The 16836-nt window shown below is 55.6% G+C and overlaps 1 protein-coding gene across 2 annotated transcripts; it reads right to left on the minus strand.

The window, feature by feature from the left end:
- SLC35F6 (solute carrier family 35 member F6) lies at positions 1-14289 on the minus strand. 2 transcript variants are annotated; one of them, XM_059132427.1, is made up of 6 exons: positions 14065-14288; positions 5366-5438; positions 4436-4607; positions 3972-4184; positions 3130-3240; positions 1-1668 (listed from the first exon to the last, which is right to left on the minus strand). In XM_059132427.1, exons 1-6 carry the CDS (start codon positions 14139-14141, stop codon positions 1199-1201), a joined length of 1116 nt encoding a protein of 371 aa, XP_058988410.1. In that variant the 5' UTR covers positions 14142-14288; the 3' UTR covers positions 1-1198. The 2 variants fall into 2 exon arrangements, with proteins under 2 accessions (XP_058988410.1, XP_058988411.1); XM_059132428.1 differs by lacking the exon at positions 3972-4184 and having other exon boundaries at positions 14065-14289.
- Between the last annotated feature and the right edge of the window lie 2547 nt (positions 14290-16836).

Genomic DNA, 16836 nt, shown 5'->3' on the forward strand with positions numbered 1-16836 from the left:
AACAGCACATGAAGCTTTTATTCTGGCCATGGAAAATTTACCCCAAAGACCCCAGAGAGACCTGTATGGTGGGTGGGGCTGTAGGTCTGGAATCAGGCAAACCTAGCTGGGACTGCAGGCTCCGTGAAGAAGTCCGCGAAGCACCTCTGGGCCATGGCTTCCTCATCTGCACCCACCCGTGTGGCTTGTTACACCGAAGGATTACCGTTGAGCACTTAACACATGCCCAGGACACCAGAATTACTCTAAATGGTGCAGTGCTAGTAAATTCGTCACCCTGGAGGGATATCTGTGGAGTCGGGTTGTTGAGGGTAGGGTTGAGGTCCAGATGTGCTCTGGATCCCAAGGGCATGGCCGGAGTCTACAGCAGGAGAGCCTTCTTGCAAAACCACTTACATCTTTGGGCCTCAGTCTTCTCATCTTTAAAATGGAAGGTGAAGAGTTCGTAAAAGCTGCTATTAAAGGCTACTTGGAATTCCCCATCATCCCCCTCCCCGCTGCCCCGGGCAGGGAGGTCTTGAGAGTGTGGGAGCAAGGATGCCAGCACTGGCATGGGGAGGAGGCACCGTGGGCAGAGGAGCATTTCCAAAGAAGGTGCTCCTCCTTTCCCAGAGGATGGGCCCGGCTGAGGCTGGAGGCACCAAAGCCACAGCAGCTCCACCTTCTGCTTTACAGACGAGGACCCCAAGGCTCAGGGCCACTAGGTAATGGGCTGGGGGACATATGCCGAGTTTGTGGCACAGTCCAGCTAAAACTTAAATCTCCATGGCGGGGTTAGCAAATAGCCTATCCTAGAAAACATGGTACCGAGTTCCGGTTTGAATGTGTTCACTGACCTCTCTTCTCTGGAGAACCAAATTTAGCTTATGATTTAGGAGAAAATCTTAGGGTTGTTCGTTCCTGCAATTCCACTTCATGATTTAGTGTTCGTGTTGCAGGAGGGGCTTGCAGGCGAGCCTGGCAGGGGTAGGTCACCGTACTCAGTCCTGTGTGGGCGGCACAGGGGGTGGTGACCAAGGAGGACCTGGGTGTCTGGTCATCTCTTGGGGTAGCAGCTGCCCTGGCGGGGGGGGGGTGTCTGTGGGGAGGAGAGGGTGAGGCCTCGGGGACAGGCTACTGGAGGCTCACCAGCCCGAGCAGCCTCGGCCTCAGGGTGGACAAGGTGCATCCAGGTAGCAGCGGAGAACCCATGCGAGGCTCAGCTGGCATCGTTGATAGGAGTCCGGGAGCCGCCGAGCAGTCTCTCATGCTCGCCTTCCTCTGCGGGGGGCCGGCCCCTGGACAGGCGGCTCAGCAGCGGGCGGTGCAGCCCATTGTAGAGCGCGGTGCCCATCAGGAGGATGAGGAAGCCCAGGATCTGCAGGGGGTGGAAGGCCTCCCAGCCCAGCGCCAGACTCAGGGCCCAGATGACAATGGTGCGCAGACTGTCCAGCACCATGCGGGTAGTGGCGCTCAGCTCCTTGGTGACACTGATACCCGCGAAGTTGAAGAAGGCGATGCTGCTGATGTTGCCCAACAACGCCAGGGCGATGAGCGGCTGTCGACCCACCTGGCAGAAGGCGTCCGGCACGTCCTCCAGCGTCCCGCGGGGGTTTCCGCTGAAGGAGCCGGCCGGGATGTAGTACATGGGCACCAGCAGCAGGGACAGGATCACGAAGCCGAAGAGGCCTGTGGGGGCGGAGGGAGCACCCTGCTCTCTCTGCTCGACTCTGGCCCCTCCCCTCCCCCCTCGCCCAGCTGAGCCGCACTGGTCTCCCTCCCCTCTTCTGCCAGCCCTCCCGCCAGCTCCTTCCTGCTCACCCCGAGTTCACAGCGCCCCACTGAGGGGGCTATAGCTGCCCTGCTCCACTCTCATCATGTCTTCCAACTGGACCAAGAATAAAAATTATATTTTATACCGTGGCCAGCGCTCGTATGCACAGGCACAGACCCACGCACGCACTGTCACAAAATAGCAGCTACCCTTCCCATGTTCTCTGGCGCTCTTCAACTCTATTGTGTTCATTTACAAAAGAACGGCAGCTGCGGCCACGAATGCTTGTTCTCACAAGCATGGAAAAACATAGTTCTAGAATTCGGGGTCACTGGTCTGCAACTGGGAGCCGACCAGAATGTGAATCAGAGCACGGCTCCCTTCAGAGTCTCTGGGAACAAAACCGAGCGGACACCACAAGGTGTGACGCTGTAAGGGGTGGAGAGGTCTATCGTGCCAGGAGTCCGTGGCGCTCGCACAGCTCCCGAACGGGGCCACAGGCCCCAGGTGGCTGGTGTTGTGCTAGTACGCCCCACTGGCTTCATATCCTCAAAGCTTAAAGGTTTTGGTCTTTACTTCCTGTCTCAACAACTTTTGGTCGCTCCTCTCTGTCATTTAAAGTCTGGATTAGGGGCACCTGGGTGGTTCAGTGGGTTAAAGCCTCTGCCTTCAGCTCAGGTCATGATCCCAGGGTCCTGGGATCAGGCCCCACATGGGGCTCTCTGCTTGACAGGGAGCCTGCTTCCTCCTCTCTGCCTGCCTCTCTGCCTACTTGTGATCTCTGTCTGTCAAATAAATAAATAAAATCTTAAAAAAAAAAAAAAAAGTCTTGATTAAATCCACTTGCCTGACATTCAAGATTCTCCATAATAAGACCCTGACCTAGTTAATTCCTGATCATTACCCCGACCCCAAACCTGTATCTCACAACCACTCCTTCCTGGTTTCACCACTCAGGGCCAGCTCTCCACGTCCTCACTCCGTCTGGAGTTTTCCCTCCTGCCCCCTCTTGCTGTAGTTCGAACACCACCTTCCCTGTCCTGAAGACACTCAGATGTGCTTGTCATCTGAGTGGTCTGAGTGCAAATGCATTGTCCGGCCCTTCCCAGTTGGCCAGCTCCTCTAGAGTGGGGCGCACATCCCCTTCATCCTCAACCTCATCCCCTCCCCGCCCCCAACCCAAGCTCCTGGGTCAGAGTCTCTGTCAGCACACTCATGGGAAAGGGAGGGAGGAGTTGGGGAGGGGGCTCATCCCCTCCCCGTGGGCCATGGCACCTCGCCTGGAACTCCTGCTTGTGCATCCCCTCCGCAAGGTACCGTCCAGGGTGCCCCCGCAGCAGCCGTACCCCAGCCCCCAAGCCCCTGTGCTCACACACCTTCAGTGCCGACTGCCCGCAGAGGGTGCACGTTATGCCTGTAGACGAACTTTTCCTCGAGCACCATCTGGATGGAGACGATGATCTGGGCCATGATGATCAACAGGTCCCCTGTGGGGAAGGGAGCCAGGGTGACGCTGGGCTGCAGGGAGTGGGAGTGGGGGTGGGGATGGAGCATAGCCACAGGGTCCTTGGTAGGGTGGTGGGCCCAGTGCTGGGGTGGACGGCTCCCGCAGGGACATGAGAACTCCCAGAGCCCCTGATTTGGCAGGGTCCCATATGATTCACAAGGCAGTCATGGCAGCCCCATGCCTGGTCTCCTGGCCCCTGAGGACTGGCGCAGGCCAGCAGCACAGGCATGTTATCACTCTGGGCTGAGGCTCTAGAAGATCCAGAGGCCTGTGAGGGGCACAGTGGGGGTAATAAGCAGGTCTTCTGAGATGCAAGAGACTTGGTGATAGACGTTTCCAGTTTAGTCCGTCCTCCGAGGACCAGAAGGGTCCCGTCATTGTTGAGTAGGCTGCCAGGCTGGGTACTAGGTGAGCGCTCCATCGACAGCGGTCGCTCCCCCTCCCAGACCTGGCAGTCTGTGCGTGTTTATCATAGGACAAACCTCCCTCCTCTGACCTCCCGCTCCTTATCTACCCCCTCTCATGCTACTTGCACCTTTCTGCACTCTAGCCGTCATCTCGCGGGCAGATGCCGGCCCACGTCCCCTGTGTGCCCTCACCTGGGGCTTGGCACACAGGAGAGCTTGCAACAGTCTGGTGACCGACTGTGCTGGGCTCCCAGGGAGGGCAGACCAGGAGCGGTAGCCCTTGGGTCCCCACCCCTTGTCGCACCTGTGATCACTTCACTGAGCTTGTGCTGATCGTCGTGCTTGCTCAGGAGGTCGGCCAGGCCCACGACCACCAGTCCCGCGATGGTGGCAAGGATGCCCAGCCACTGGCTCAGCGCCAGCCTCCGTCCCAGGAAGGCCACCGAGAAGAGGCCCGTGAATATGATCACCGCACCCCGAAGCATCTGGAAGCTGGAGGCACTTGTCATGTTCAGGGCTGGGAGACGGGACACATGATGTGAGCTCCCGAGGGCCAAGGCTATCCAGTCACTGTGGGGCCCTCAGGGCTGAAGACATGCCTTGCACACAGTGTGTGTTCAGCAAATCTCGCTCGTTTGCGCATGTGCGTGAGTGTGTGTGCGCATGTGTGTAAGTCTGGGACGGGGAAGGGGTGAGGTGAGCTGGGGTAGGGGCGGCTGCTTCACCAGTGCCCCCTCCAGCCCTCCGCAGCCTGGCCCCGCTACTCACCCACATACATGATGCTGGTCCCCGTCATGTCGCACAGGGCAGGGGGCAGGAAAAGAAGGGAATTAAAGGGCTGCTGGGGATCCATGCTGGCATCTGGGTGCCTCGCAGCTCTGCACCGAAGCAGGAAGAAGGCCGCCAGGCAGGAGAACTCCCCCAGGAACATGCCCACAGCCTGCAGGGACGGAACCCTGTAAGTTCACAGCTGGAGGAGAATCACCTTGGACAGAATTTTAACACAGCCCGTCGTCTTCACATGGAAGCTTTCCTGTGACTTGGCGCATATACCAGACAAAAGCAGAGCTGTTGTATGTGGAAGGCCAGACACTACCTCCTAGGTCTAAGCCCTAATCCCTAGAAACATCTCGATGGAAACCCTGAGGCTATAGACAGCCTGGTCTGAAAACCACCAATCTAAGGCCAACCTCCGGTCAGTTCTAGATGGAGAAACGGAGGCCTAGAGAGGCTCTAGAACTTCCTTACGGCCATGGAGCAAGTTGCTGGGAGAGCAGGGGCTGAAGTATGAGGCTCTGCCTCCTTGTCTGGCCACAGGTGCCTTCTGTTTATGTTGTCTGCCCCGTCCCAGTGGAGTATGGGCTTCCCAAGGATGGAGAGCAGGTTTTGCTACGGGGGTTGATATGTTCCAGATGGGTCCTGACAAGGACATGTGAGGGCTGCCTTATAGCGTCCTGGGCATGCCTGCTCCCCGGGACTTAGGCAGCCCTCCCAGAGAGGGCTGTGCCCTCTGCCCCCTTCTGTGGGCACTCACACCCTGGCCTTTATTCTGGGGAGGGAGGGAGACAGGGAGGGAGAGGATGATTCTTCTGGAAGCAGGGGAAGGCTCTACCCCACGTGAGAAAGCCTCAGGGTCTCACAGGGGACACCTGACCAGAGGCCTGGCCAACAGGAGGTGGGGAGGGATGGGGTGGATACCTGGAGGAAGGGATGCTGGAAGCTGTGCTCCTTGCTCCCTCCGCAGCCTGGGGCCATGAAGTTGTCTGCCCATCTGCAGTGGAGAGAAAGAGAAGGTCAAAGCCTTGGCACTGCACCAGCTCTGCAACTCTGGCCCTAGGGTCTGCGGACAAGTTTGCTCCTCTCAACACCAAGAGCCCAAACTTAGGGGACCTGGCTCAGAGAGAGACTCCACTCCAAGAGGCCAGCTCCTGCAGCACGAAGTCTTCATCTGGGATCAGCAAGGCGGGGGGGTGGGGGGGGGGTGGGGTGGGCTAGAAACCTTTAGCTGAAATGTAGCATTTCCTCACATTGTGAATGTAGCCCCACAGTACCTGTGATTTTGTCACACACGTCATGGCTACTCTTCCCGGCATGTCAGTCCTTGTAGGTACCGGGAAGTGGCATTTACATGCATTGCTACTAGAAAATCACAGTGATTAGACCCACTACTTACAATGTTCTGTGTCAAGAAGCGTCTACATACACATATTACTACATCACAAATTGGCTTTTTCAATGTTTTGATAACTTTATTTCAACGTAAGTGGCTTTTTCTGTAATCCAAACCTTTAATTGCATTTTTTTTTAAAGATTTTACCCATTCATTTGAGACAGAGAGACAGAGAAACAGAGACAGTACAAGCAGGGGAAAGGCAGAGGGAGAGGGAAAAGCAGACTCCCCGCGGAGCTGGGAGCCCGACCTGATCGCAGGACCTGGGATCATGACCCGAGCTGAATGCAGACTTAACCATCTGAGCCACCCAGGTGCCCCTAACTGCACATTTAAAAAACAATATTCTAGGCTTTACTGACTGTCAGATGGACTCATGGAACCAAAAATATCAGAAGCCTGTGTTCTGCAAGGGCATTCGGGCCCTTGGGAAACGACTTCCTGACACAGACCAGGTGGTCACCTTCCTATAACCTGAATGGTCTGGGGGGTCTTTCTAGCACTGATGGGGAAGCAGGTGGCAAGTACATGGCACTAGTGGAGTGGCCTCCCAGCCAGCACCCTGACAGATGGCGTCACTGAGTCTGGCACGCTTTCCCAGCAACACCAGACAAAAGCGCAGAATCCTCTGCAGCACAGCGCCCTGGGCAGCTCCCACCAATTGTTCTGCACTATCTGCTGCCCATGCACTAAAACCCTGGCCCCCCAATTTCACTCTGGCTGGGATTTGTTGGGTCCCTGGGGTCTTGTCCAATCTCTTTCATTTAAAAGTCTTTTAGGGGCACCTGGGTGGCTCAGTCAAGCATCTGCCTTTGGCTCAGGTCATGATCCTGGGGTCCTGGGATTGGGAGCCTGCTTCTCCCTCAACCACTGCTTGTGTTCTCTCTCTCTGTCATATAAATAAATAAAATCTTTTTTAAAATGTCCATTAGATATTTGGAGACTTTCCTACCCTCTTTTGAAGCTTCTCATGTTGTGACTAATCAGCCCCAGCCCTTTCTAACCTTTCACTTCCCTGACTGCTGACTTCTGGAAGCACTCAGGGAGTCCCAGGCCCAGAGCTAAGTGTGTGGCATCTGGCCCAGACCAAGCCTGGCAAGACAGCAGCCCCTCCTTTCACACTGCACACCCTGTCACTCGCGGACATGGCTCTAACCGAGTCTGTCACATCACGCAGCTGACTGGAGTCAATGCTACCATAGGGCAGCGACTTGTGGGCCCTGGACCCATTTCTTCTGCAGCGCCCTGCACCTAGGCAGTGGCTGTCTCTAAACTACAAGACTTGGGACTTCTCTTTCTTAAACGTCCTTCCTTGCCATGCCTGTGAAGAGCAGCCACGTGGTAGTCCCCAGCCCTACCCCACTGGCTCATTTCTGCAACAAGCCTGAGGTTTCAAAAGCCAGGGGGAAGCCTTTTGTCTCCGGAGTCCCCCGCCCAACAGGGCAGCAAGACTGGGACCTTGGGTAGGGGCTGGGTTTGACAAAGATCCTGGCCAGCCCTGGCTTCCCTGTGCCCTGAGTGAAGGGAGGGGAACAAGGAGCTCTTTGCCACAGCCTGGGAATGGGCATAAGGCGTGGACACTGGCAGCAGGAAGGGCAGGCTGAATGCGGTAGGGTTCCCCATCAGCCCTGAGGGCGAGACCACATCTGCTCATTGATCTGAACGTACCCCAGGGCTGTTGAAAAAAACAGGGCCAGGGCGAACTTGGCTCACAGTGAGCTCACTCACAGTGGAAGACCCCACCCACCCCAGAGATGCCAGGAGGGACAGTTAGGAGGGCTTGCAGTTCTTGGGAATGATGAGGGTCTTCAGGAGAGCTGAAGGGTGGGGAAGTCTCATAGGACTGGTTGGAAATGCGGAGAGAAATCTGGGTCAGGGGACCAGGCTGTAACCAGTCCCAGTACCAACGGCGCAAAGAAAGCCACAACTCAAGAAACCGCCTGCTCTGCGGGGTCTCATTTCTGCCCCATCTGCTGCAAGTTTTGGTCCCTGGATCCCCAGACAGGACAGGATGTGGGATACTGGTGGGGGCCGCAAACCAATGGTGTGGCCCCTCAGCCCCCAAGGCAGGTCAGGCTTGCTTTTGCAGAGAGAGCACTCTGGGAGGGCCTGCGGGAGGCAACTGAGTGTAACAGAGAAGCGAGGAAGAGTAAGGAGGCCCTGTTTTCCCAAAGTACAGAGCCAACTGCCCCAGAGCAAGTCGGAGATGGACATTCCTAGAGCTGAAGCCAGGAGGAAACAAGGGAGGTTCTGCCAAGCCCAAAAAGGTCACCTAGAAGCTCAGGGCACAGGCATGTGTGGAAGCAAGCCCCTTTCCCATCATGGTAGTACACCCAGATTCACGGCAGGCTCCAGAAGACCCCCAGACCCTGTGGTAGAGCCGCCTCCCTGAACTCCCCCTGAGCTGTGGCCCACACAGCTTACGGTGATGACCACTCACACACCCATCACTGTATGCATTCAAGCCGCTACCCAAGCTCAGCGTCCAGCAACTTCTCTACTTCTGGCTCCCCAGCTCCCGGCATACAGGAGCTCAGACATTTTTCCTTTGTTCAACCAGTGGCATTTCTGGACTCGCCCTGGCAAATGGGCAGGGTCTGCATGACTCCTCATTTCCCACCAGGGGAGATGCCGTCTGCCAGTGGGCCCGGCTGGGCTTGTCCCCCAGGGGTGAGCACTGAGAGCAGAGCTGGCTCTAAGGCTGATGCCGGGCTCTCTCTCCTGCCCCCAGGGCCTCCTTTGCTTCCCCCCAGGGGTGGGTCTGCCTCAACAAGCTGGGGCTGGCAGTGCTCCCAGCCTGGGAAATGGAGTCTTTTTGTATCTGGACGCTTAGGGCGGGCTTGCGGCCCAAGGGATTGGGTGTCAGGGTGGGGAGTGGGGGAACGGCGGCCCTTTCCAGCCTTCCTTCAGGCAAGGAGGAGTTCAGGCCCGCAGAGACTCGGGGCTGGAGTCTAGTGTCTCACCCCGGTCTTCAGACAGGCTTCAGCTCATTGCACAGGCACCGATGGAGCCCAGAGAGCACAGAACAAGAGCCAGAATCCAGCCTCTGCTGAACAGGGGAGGACAGCAAGGGCCCCTAAGGTGGGACAGCTGTTTGCAAAAACACTTTGCTGTATGTTTTGATAAATGTACCACTCACTGAGTACTGACTCCATGCCAGGCCTGTGCTGGACACTCATGTTCTTCATTTTACGGACCGGGACGTCGTGGCTTGTGGGGGAGGGGTGGCGAGAGCCGAGTGCGGACCCATACAGTTAACAACGGGAAGGTCTAGGGCCAGATCCATCTGCTTGAATTTGCATTCAGAAAAGGCAGCAGAATCCCTGGAAAGCTCATGACTTTTGAGTCTCACAGGCTGGACAAGTTAATAGTCTTCTCATCTATAAAATGGGGATAGTGAGGCCAACACCGAGGAATGGTCAAAAGTAATACATAATGTAAGATAGACAGCCCCAGGGATCAGAGAGCGCTCGAGGGACTCAATCTGGTGCCGAGAGGGGGTTCGTCCCCAGGGGTCTTCACCTCCTGCTCCCTGCTCCTTCCTCGGCACCTGACTTTCTCCCATCACCTTCTTATTGCAGATTCTTCCCACTCCCCTGGCTGAGGCGGAGAGAGGAGGCTCTGCAGATGGGTCCTCTCCCCTCTGTAGACAGCCTATTCTAAAGGCAGGCCACAGTGGCGTGGGCAGGAGGTGGCTTGGGGGACCCTCGATCTCGAGAGTCAGGCTGATGCTACATGAGAAGATGCCTTCTGCTGGCAGAGACTGGCTTCTTTCATCAATTTTTTAAATTAAAATTTAATTTAATTTAAAATTTTTTAATTAAAAAATTAATTTTTTAATTAATTTAATTTAATTTAATTTAAAATTAAAATTTAATTAAAATTAAAATTTAATTTAAAATTAAAATTTAATCAATTTAATTTATAATTTTTTAATTAAAAAATTAATTTTTAATTAAAAAAATTTTAAAGTGATCTCTGCACCCAACATGGGGCTCAAACTCATGATCCTGAGATCAAGAGTTGCACACTCTACCGACTGAATCAGGAGACTGGCTTCTTTTAGGAGTGGCCTCGGCAGGCAGGCCGGGGGCGGGCTTGCTTGGCCAGGGGTGAGTCACTCTGGCCTGGCCAAACTCAGAGCTCAGCATTCTGAGAGGCATGCGCGGCCACGTGAGGGTGGCGGGTGCAGAGAGACTGAGGAAGTGGCCGATGTGGTTGCTTCGGTCTGACAGTGGTGTCCAGTACCCCAGCAGAATCTCTGCCACTTCCTCTGGCTCCCCCTGCTCCTCCAGCCCAGTGAGTCAGCTCCTTCCTCCTGCCTAGAACCTCCAGCAAGGCCGCGGGGCTGCTCTACTCTTCCGTGTAACAGCAGTTGGTGATAAACAATCACGAGACCTCTAAGTATTACCCAATCTTCCTCGGTAGATCCTGCCTGGTGCCTGGGCTGAAGGGAGGGAAGTCACGCCCATTTTACAGATGAACCTGAGGCTTGGCGAGGCCCCTGTGACTCATCGAATCCCATAACTCCCACTCCTTGTGCTCTCTTCACTTTACACACTACCCTCCAGGTTTGGGCTTTCCATGGCTGCTGCAAGAAGCCCTCGGAAGCAATTATCCCAGGCCGGCTTCTGGAATTTAAGAGTGGGGTCAGCCACCAAGGCAAAAGTTAGAGCTGGCACAGGAAGGATGGTAAGAGTCCTTCCCTACTAGAGATCCAGGGGTCCCAGTTTTCTGCTGGGGTCCCCGCACCAGGGGCCTGATTGTTGGAGGGGAAGCCACCCCCTGGCCTCTCTCCAGCTGGGTGGGCTTCACAGCCTGCAGCCTTTTGGAGGGCATCTGAGCCTCACTTAATGAGCACCTGCTTGACCCTGGCTCTTGACATGTAGGACCCTAGCTGGGTTCAGGACAATGAGGCTCTGAAATGGGCAAGACCCCACGGGGGGGTGGGGACTGTCTGCTGTGCAGGTGACCCATGGGCAGAAGGTCTGGGTGAGGGGGGAGAAAGCAGCCACAGAAAGGAGAAGCAGCCACTGGACTGGAGGGGCCCTTTGAAGAGGCCCAGGACCAGGGACAAGGCCAAAGGGCCAGGCTGGTGGGTAGCCTCTGTCCCCACCCCAGTAAGAGCAGCCCCGTCTCCATCTCCTGCAGCCTACCCAGAACTGCTGAGCAGGCAGAGTGGCCTCCTCCAGGGGACAGCTGCCCTGTGGTCCCCGCACAGCAGGGGGTAGGTGCTCACCCACTTCCTCTGCCAAGTTTCATCTTCCCAGGACCTTTTACAGGTCAAGGAACCGAAAGAGACTACTGGAGACACTAAACGAGAACCACGAGTACTGTAACCCCCTCCCCCCCGCCCCCGTTCCCCCATCCCAGAGGGCGGGCACTCTGGTGATGGGGGGATGGGAAGCCATTGCTTGTGGCACTGCAACTTCCACGGGGCTGGGACTGGGTGCACTCTGTGGGGAGATGTAAGAGGGGATCCCCAAGGAAGTGGGACTTTGGGGGCACTGTCTGTAAGAGGACCGAGACCTAGTTTCTGGTCCCCACTCTGATGCCAGCCAGTTAGTCACTAAAAGAAACTTGTCGTGGGACCTAGACTATAAATTGTAGGCATTAGGATGGGAGATTTCTATGTTTCTAACAGCTTTTAAATTTTATTTATTTATTTGACAGAAATCACAAGTAGGCAGAGAGAGAGAGGGGAGGAAGCAGGCTCCCCCCTGAGCAGAGAGCCCGATGCGGGACTCGATCCCAGGATCCCGAGATCATGACCCGAGCCGAAGGCATCGGCTTAACCCTGTGAGCCACCCAGGCGCCCTGTTTCTAACAGCTTTAAGTGCCTTGAAAAATGACTTGAGAAACCCCTAGCCTCACTCCATATTGATAGTGAAGAACCTGAATTCTTAAGCCAGATCACTTTGGCTCAAATATCAACTCTGCCACGGAACAGCTGAGTTGACCCCGGGTAAGCAGTTCCATCTCTCCATAGCTCGGTTTCCTGATCTGGCAGCTGCTAGGGACTCGCTGTGGTCCCATCTTAGTTCGTCTGTCCCTGCCAGGAAGTGCAGGTCAGAGCGTAATTTCACATCAGTAATCCCCACCAGGATGCACACAGCCCCTCTCTGATGTTTTCTCTCGGAGGGTGTCCTTCTCGCAGTCTGGCCTTAGAACCCTGTATAGGGCCTAACTCTGGGGCCCATTTGAGTTAGGGAGGCTCCCAAAAGGCCCCATATCAGGTGACCTGGCATAGGACAGGTCCAAAGGCTGGGTCCCCACGTGCGAGTCTCTTTCCTGCCTCTTGGGCAGCCTGCAAGCGCAAGGTCTCCTGGGGCCAAGAATCCCAGGGCCTCCTACTTGACCAGGAAGGAGCTGAGTCAGTTTACTCCAGTAATAACTGGCCATCTCGACTCTCCTTGGGCACAGAAACCCCGGGAAATATAGAGCCACTCTCTAAGCATGTGACTGAGACCTTGAATGGTATGACAGATGGACAGATGGACGACTCGTTCTGCTGCATTCAGATCCTGAGATGGGAGCTCTCAGGCTGAGTCTCCTTTATAGTGAAGGAGGCCACAGGGCTCAGGAGACCAGCTCACAATCCAGATGCAGACAAACAAGAGACAGTGGTGTCCACCTAGAACTCCACTTCCTCTGGAGAAGGGAGGGCACTGAGGTTGTCAGGTGTGTATGCTCTGCCTGCTTCGCCTCCTACCCTAAGCATCTCAAACGATCTTTTGGCTACTTCAGCCTCCTTCCCGGAGTCCAGACGGTGCTTCGCACCCTGTAGGTCCCTTATACACGTCTGATGAACTGGACAGGGTACCTTCCTCCCAGACCTCTCCCCTGGGGCATGTGAACAAATACCTCAAAAATGAGTAAGAGATGACTAGCCCCCCACCCCACAGTGGGCCTCAAGCACAGCCCAGAGGGTCGCCGATGTGACCCTGCCTTGCTGCGGAGCCTGGAAGGGCCCGGCTGGAAGTGAGGTCTGGCTGGGACAGGGACACTGTCTACTCTGCTCCAAATGCCTCTTGGGATAGGTTCAGAGAAAGGCCAGGATCTGGGTACTGAGGGCTCTGAGACAGTAAACAGGGTGGGGCAGGAGGGCCCTGCCTGGAGATGGGGACAGAGCAAGCGACAAAGCATTGCCAAGAGAAGGACCTGCCTCCTGGGTCTCCTGTACATGGCCAAGGAGGCATGCTCAACAACACCACTCCCCCGCCCCCCAGCCTCATGACGGCCCTGGGGCCTCATTCCCTAACCTCCTGGGGTCTGTCTTCACCGTCTCACAAGCTCCCACCCTTCTGCATCAGAGCTGAACTGTGCACCCAGACTCCTGTCTGGGTTCATGACACTTTTGTTCTCCCAGCAAAAACCCTGGAGGGGTCACTGGCTGTTTGTCTCTCTCGGTCCTGTGGGTCAGGCCTTATGGCTTCATTCTGCACCTGGTCTCCCCCACCTGTCCCCTCCTTGCCTGCCTCACTGCCCCCTCCTCCCTCCCGCATCGGCCCAGCAGAAGCCTTGGAGTGGTCTTCCCTGCACTAAACTACCCTGCATCTTGACCACCCGGTTCATCATATCACTTATAACAAGTCTCTTCTTTGATTGTGGGATAAAATCCGGCCTGGGCATTTGGTGCTAGTTACAAACACTTCCATGTGGCCTTGCGGTTCCCTGAAGCAATGTCTGGCCAGAAGTAGAAATCCCACCAAAATGTCAAGGCCCAGCTGTGACCTCTCCTCCGTGAGGAGCCCATAGGGTATCCCCAGGTCTGTCGCGGCAGCCTGCCACGCTCACACGGCTTCTACTGGAGTCCGCGTGCACAGTGCGGGAGCGCCCTGTCACCCCACCCCTGCCCAAAGCTCCTGGAGGGCCTAGCCTCCAGCCCGCGTTGGAAGGGGCCAGAGAGGGAACTGGTCTAAAGATGAGGAAACTGAGGCATGGAGTCGGGAGGGGGCTCGCCGGGATCAAGCACACAGCGATCCAAGCCGGGGCTAGGATCCTGCAGCGGGCCACACGGCCTAGGTCCATGTTTCTCCCGGCTGCTCGCCCCTTGGGGGCCCCCAAGCCGCGTGAACCGACTGGAGAAACGAGGCGAGCCGGTGAAGCCCGGAAAGGAGAGCCGAGAAGGGGGAGGAAGAGGAAGGTGCGCGGGGTCCCCAGAGCCCTCGCGGGCCGCGGCAGGTCCCGCTGAGCTCCCACCCCTCCCGGCCGGGCCCGGACTCACTTGGCCGAGAGCGTGTTGATGGAGCCGGTGACAAGCATGAGCCCGGCCAGGAACAGCTGGTACTTGGTCCAGGCCATGGCGGCGGATGCGGGGAGCGGAAAACTGCAGGGGCCCCCGCGACCCTCCCGGTCGCTCCAGAAGGCAGATCCCGACCCCGTCACCCGGGGGTCTCGGGAGCGAGCGCTTCCGGGCCGGGCGTCACGTGACCCACACCGCCCGGGCCCGGCCCGGCCCCGCCCCGCGCCGTGGCCCCGCCCCCGGGGCGGGTTCGCTGGGCTTTTCCCTTGGCTCACTCGCGTCCACAGGGTGACAGTGGCCAGTTACAGGCCCAGGTCTTCCTGTTTGTAGAAGCGGCTGATGGGGACAGTACAACGAGAACGCACTGTGAATATCAGAGCGTTCTGCAAACCGTTTAAGGAGATCGCAAGCCGAATGATGTCAGAAACATCACAGAGTGGATAGGACTCCTGGGAATCTCTTCTGTACAGGGAACCCCCAGGGAAGCCTGGAACGTGTCTCTGGATGAGTTGTTCACATCTTCCAGAAATGTGGCGCAGGAATCTAGTTCCAGTTCCCCGGGAGACCCATTTTATAGCTGAGGAAAGGAAATTGAGAGAAGCCAAGCTTAGGGTCATGCTAGTGAGGGATGGAGTGGGGGTATGTGTGTAGCTTCTTCAGTCTCCCCCAGATCCGTGCCTTCGGCACAGCCCCTTCACCAGTGCTCCTTCCTGGATACCCAGGATGCTGCTCTGAGGCATCTGTGGCAGAAAGACCTAGTGGTCTTGCTTGGTGAGGATTTAGGGCTTTTAAAATCCGAGTTCTCAGCTCCCTGGCTGTCCTCTGTCCTCATCTCCAGGCCTCCAGTCTGCATCCCATTCCGTGTCACCCCACATGCTAGAGTGCAAAGCCTTGGGGCAGCTCCTTCAGACCTAGTGGACACATTCTCCCCCTTACTGCAAATCTTGTTACTTCTTAAGGTACAGATATAAGACCTGTCTGCCAACTCCTTGTTCTCACCCTGAGACTCCTTGAACTTGTGAAAATGACCAGTGTTGAATCGCAAGAACTCTGAAGAGACTGTACCAGACCCCTTTATTGCAGGAAGACCTGGCAGGGAAGGGGCACATGTGGGGTTCTGGACAAAAGGTTGGAGGTAACTAGGGGAAGGGCTTTCCCAGAGGAGGGAATGCCGGTGGGATGGCACAGGGGCACGAGTGAGCACTGAGTGTGTCTGGGATCCACAGACCTTCTGGGAACGTTTCTGCTTCCTTCTTGGGAGCCTGCAGTCTTCAGTCAGTGGGGGAGATGCAGATACAGAAGAAGTTCTGAGTTTCTTTTCCTCCATAACACAACTAGTTTCATGTGATTTCAAAGGAATCCATGGAGTTATAAAAAAATAGTAACCGAGACCCTGGCCCTGTAGGGAGGCATGAAGTCAGACAGAGCAGACTACACTAGCTGGATAGTCCCATCCCTATTGGAGACAGTTCCTACAGTCACAGTGACACACTCAGTGGGGCTCTGACCATTTTCCCCACAAGTCAAGGATTCTGTCCTAAAGTAAATATTCTTAATGGCCAATGGTGTCACCACCCCGATATGATGTCACTAGCAGCACAGTCTTTGTGTCCACAGCCACATCATACAATGAATTTTAATTTATCACAGTGTTCTGACCTTTCATCAAGTTGCTGTCCCAGGAGGATTTATTGGCAAATATACATCAAGAACCCCAAAGTGTCAGGCCCAGAGCCGGCAATTGGGGCCCCAAAGACAAGCAAGATAAGATTCCTTCCCTCAAGGAGTTTGGGATTTTGTGGAGGAGAGGGGCAAGCACACCAGTCACCATGCAGCAGTGTAAGGGGCAGAAGGAATTGGGAAGGGGGTGGATTTCTCAAGAGGGGTAGGAGCGAGAGCATGACAGTGACGGTCAGTGCTATCTTGACTCAGTGCTCCTGTCTGTGTCCACCTCTACTTGATCTCAGTGTTCAGAGCAGTCCCACAAAGCTGGAATCCCAGGGAAATTTGAGCAGGGACTTGAAGGAGAAGCAGGATTGCTCCAGGTGGAGAAGGGGGCATTCTAGGCTGAAACAGCTATTGGTTGGTCACCTCCATGGGTATGACCAGTGAGCCTTCACACTGGGGGGTGACCTAGAGTGAGGCTCCAGGTATCTGCCAAACTGGCTAGGCTTTACAGGTAAAAACTAGGGTTGACATTAGTGTCCACAGGTGGCAGTGAGCCTGGGGTTAAGGCATCAGAGCCTCAGGAGATGGAAAGCCTGAGAAGCAGTTTGAAGTAGAGAAGAATCTAAGTGGGAATGTTTGCAAAATCCTCTAGATTCTTATTTGGTGAAATTCAAGGGAGGAGCTTAATGCGTATGTTGGATACAAATTGGCCTCATAATTTTGGTTTCCTGGGTTAAGTAACGTGGCCACATACCAAACCTCAAAACTTTCTGAGCCTGTATAGAGTCAAAGGCGGGCCCATCTTCTCTGTGTGGTGCTCTCGGCCATCAGAAGAACAGTGTCTTATAATTGCTCACATTTGATTGTCTTGATTAAAGACAACAGCAGGGGTGCCTGGGTGGTTCAGTCAGTTAAGTGTCTGCCTTTGGCTCGGGTTGTGATCCCGGAGTCCCAAGATAGGGTCCCACGCTGGGCTCCGTGCTCAGCAGGGAGCCTGCTTCTCCCTCTCTCTCTGCCTGCTGTTCCCTTGCTTGTGGTCTCTTTCTCTCTCTCCCTCTCACTGTCAAATAAATAAATAAATCTTAA

Source organism: Mustela lutreola, chromosome 9, assembly GCF_030435805.1.
Source record: "Mustela lutreola isolate mMusLut2 chromosome 9, mMusLut2.pri, whole genome shotgun sequence".
NCBI classification, from domain to species: Eukaryota; Metazoa; Chordata; class Mammalia; order Carnivora; family Mustelidae; genus Mustela; species Mustela lutreola.

Bases quoted from the DNA above. Each gene is read 5' to 3' on its own strand.
- SLC35F6 (XM_059132427.1), bottom strand. From the start codon at position 14,141: ATGGCCTGGACCAAGTACCAGCTGTTCCTGGCCGGGCTCATGCTTGTC. The intron at 4,608-5,365 runs GTATCCACCCCA...CCGTCCCTGCAG, and splicing joins TCCAGCATCCCTTCCTCCAG to GCTGTGGGCATGTTCCTGGG. The intron at 4,185-4,435 runs GTGAGTAGCGGG...CCCGTCTCCCAG, and splicing joins GACCAGCATCATGTATGTGG to CCCTGAACATGACAAGTGCC.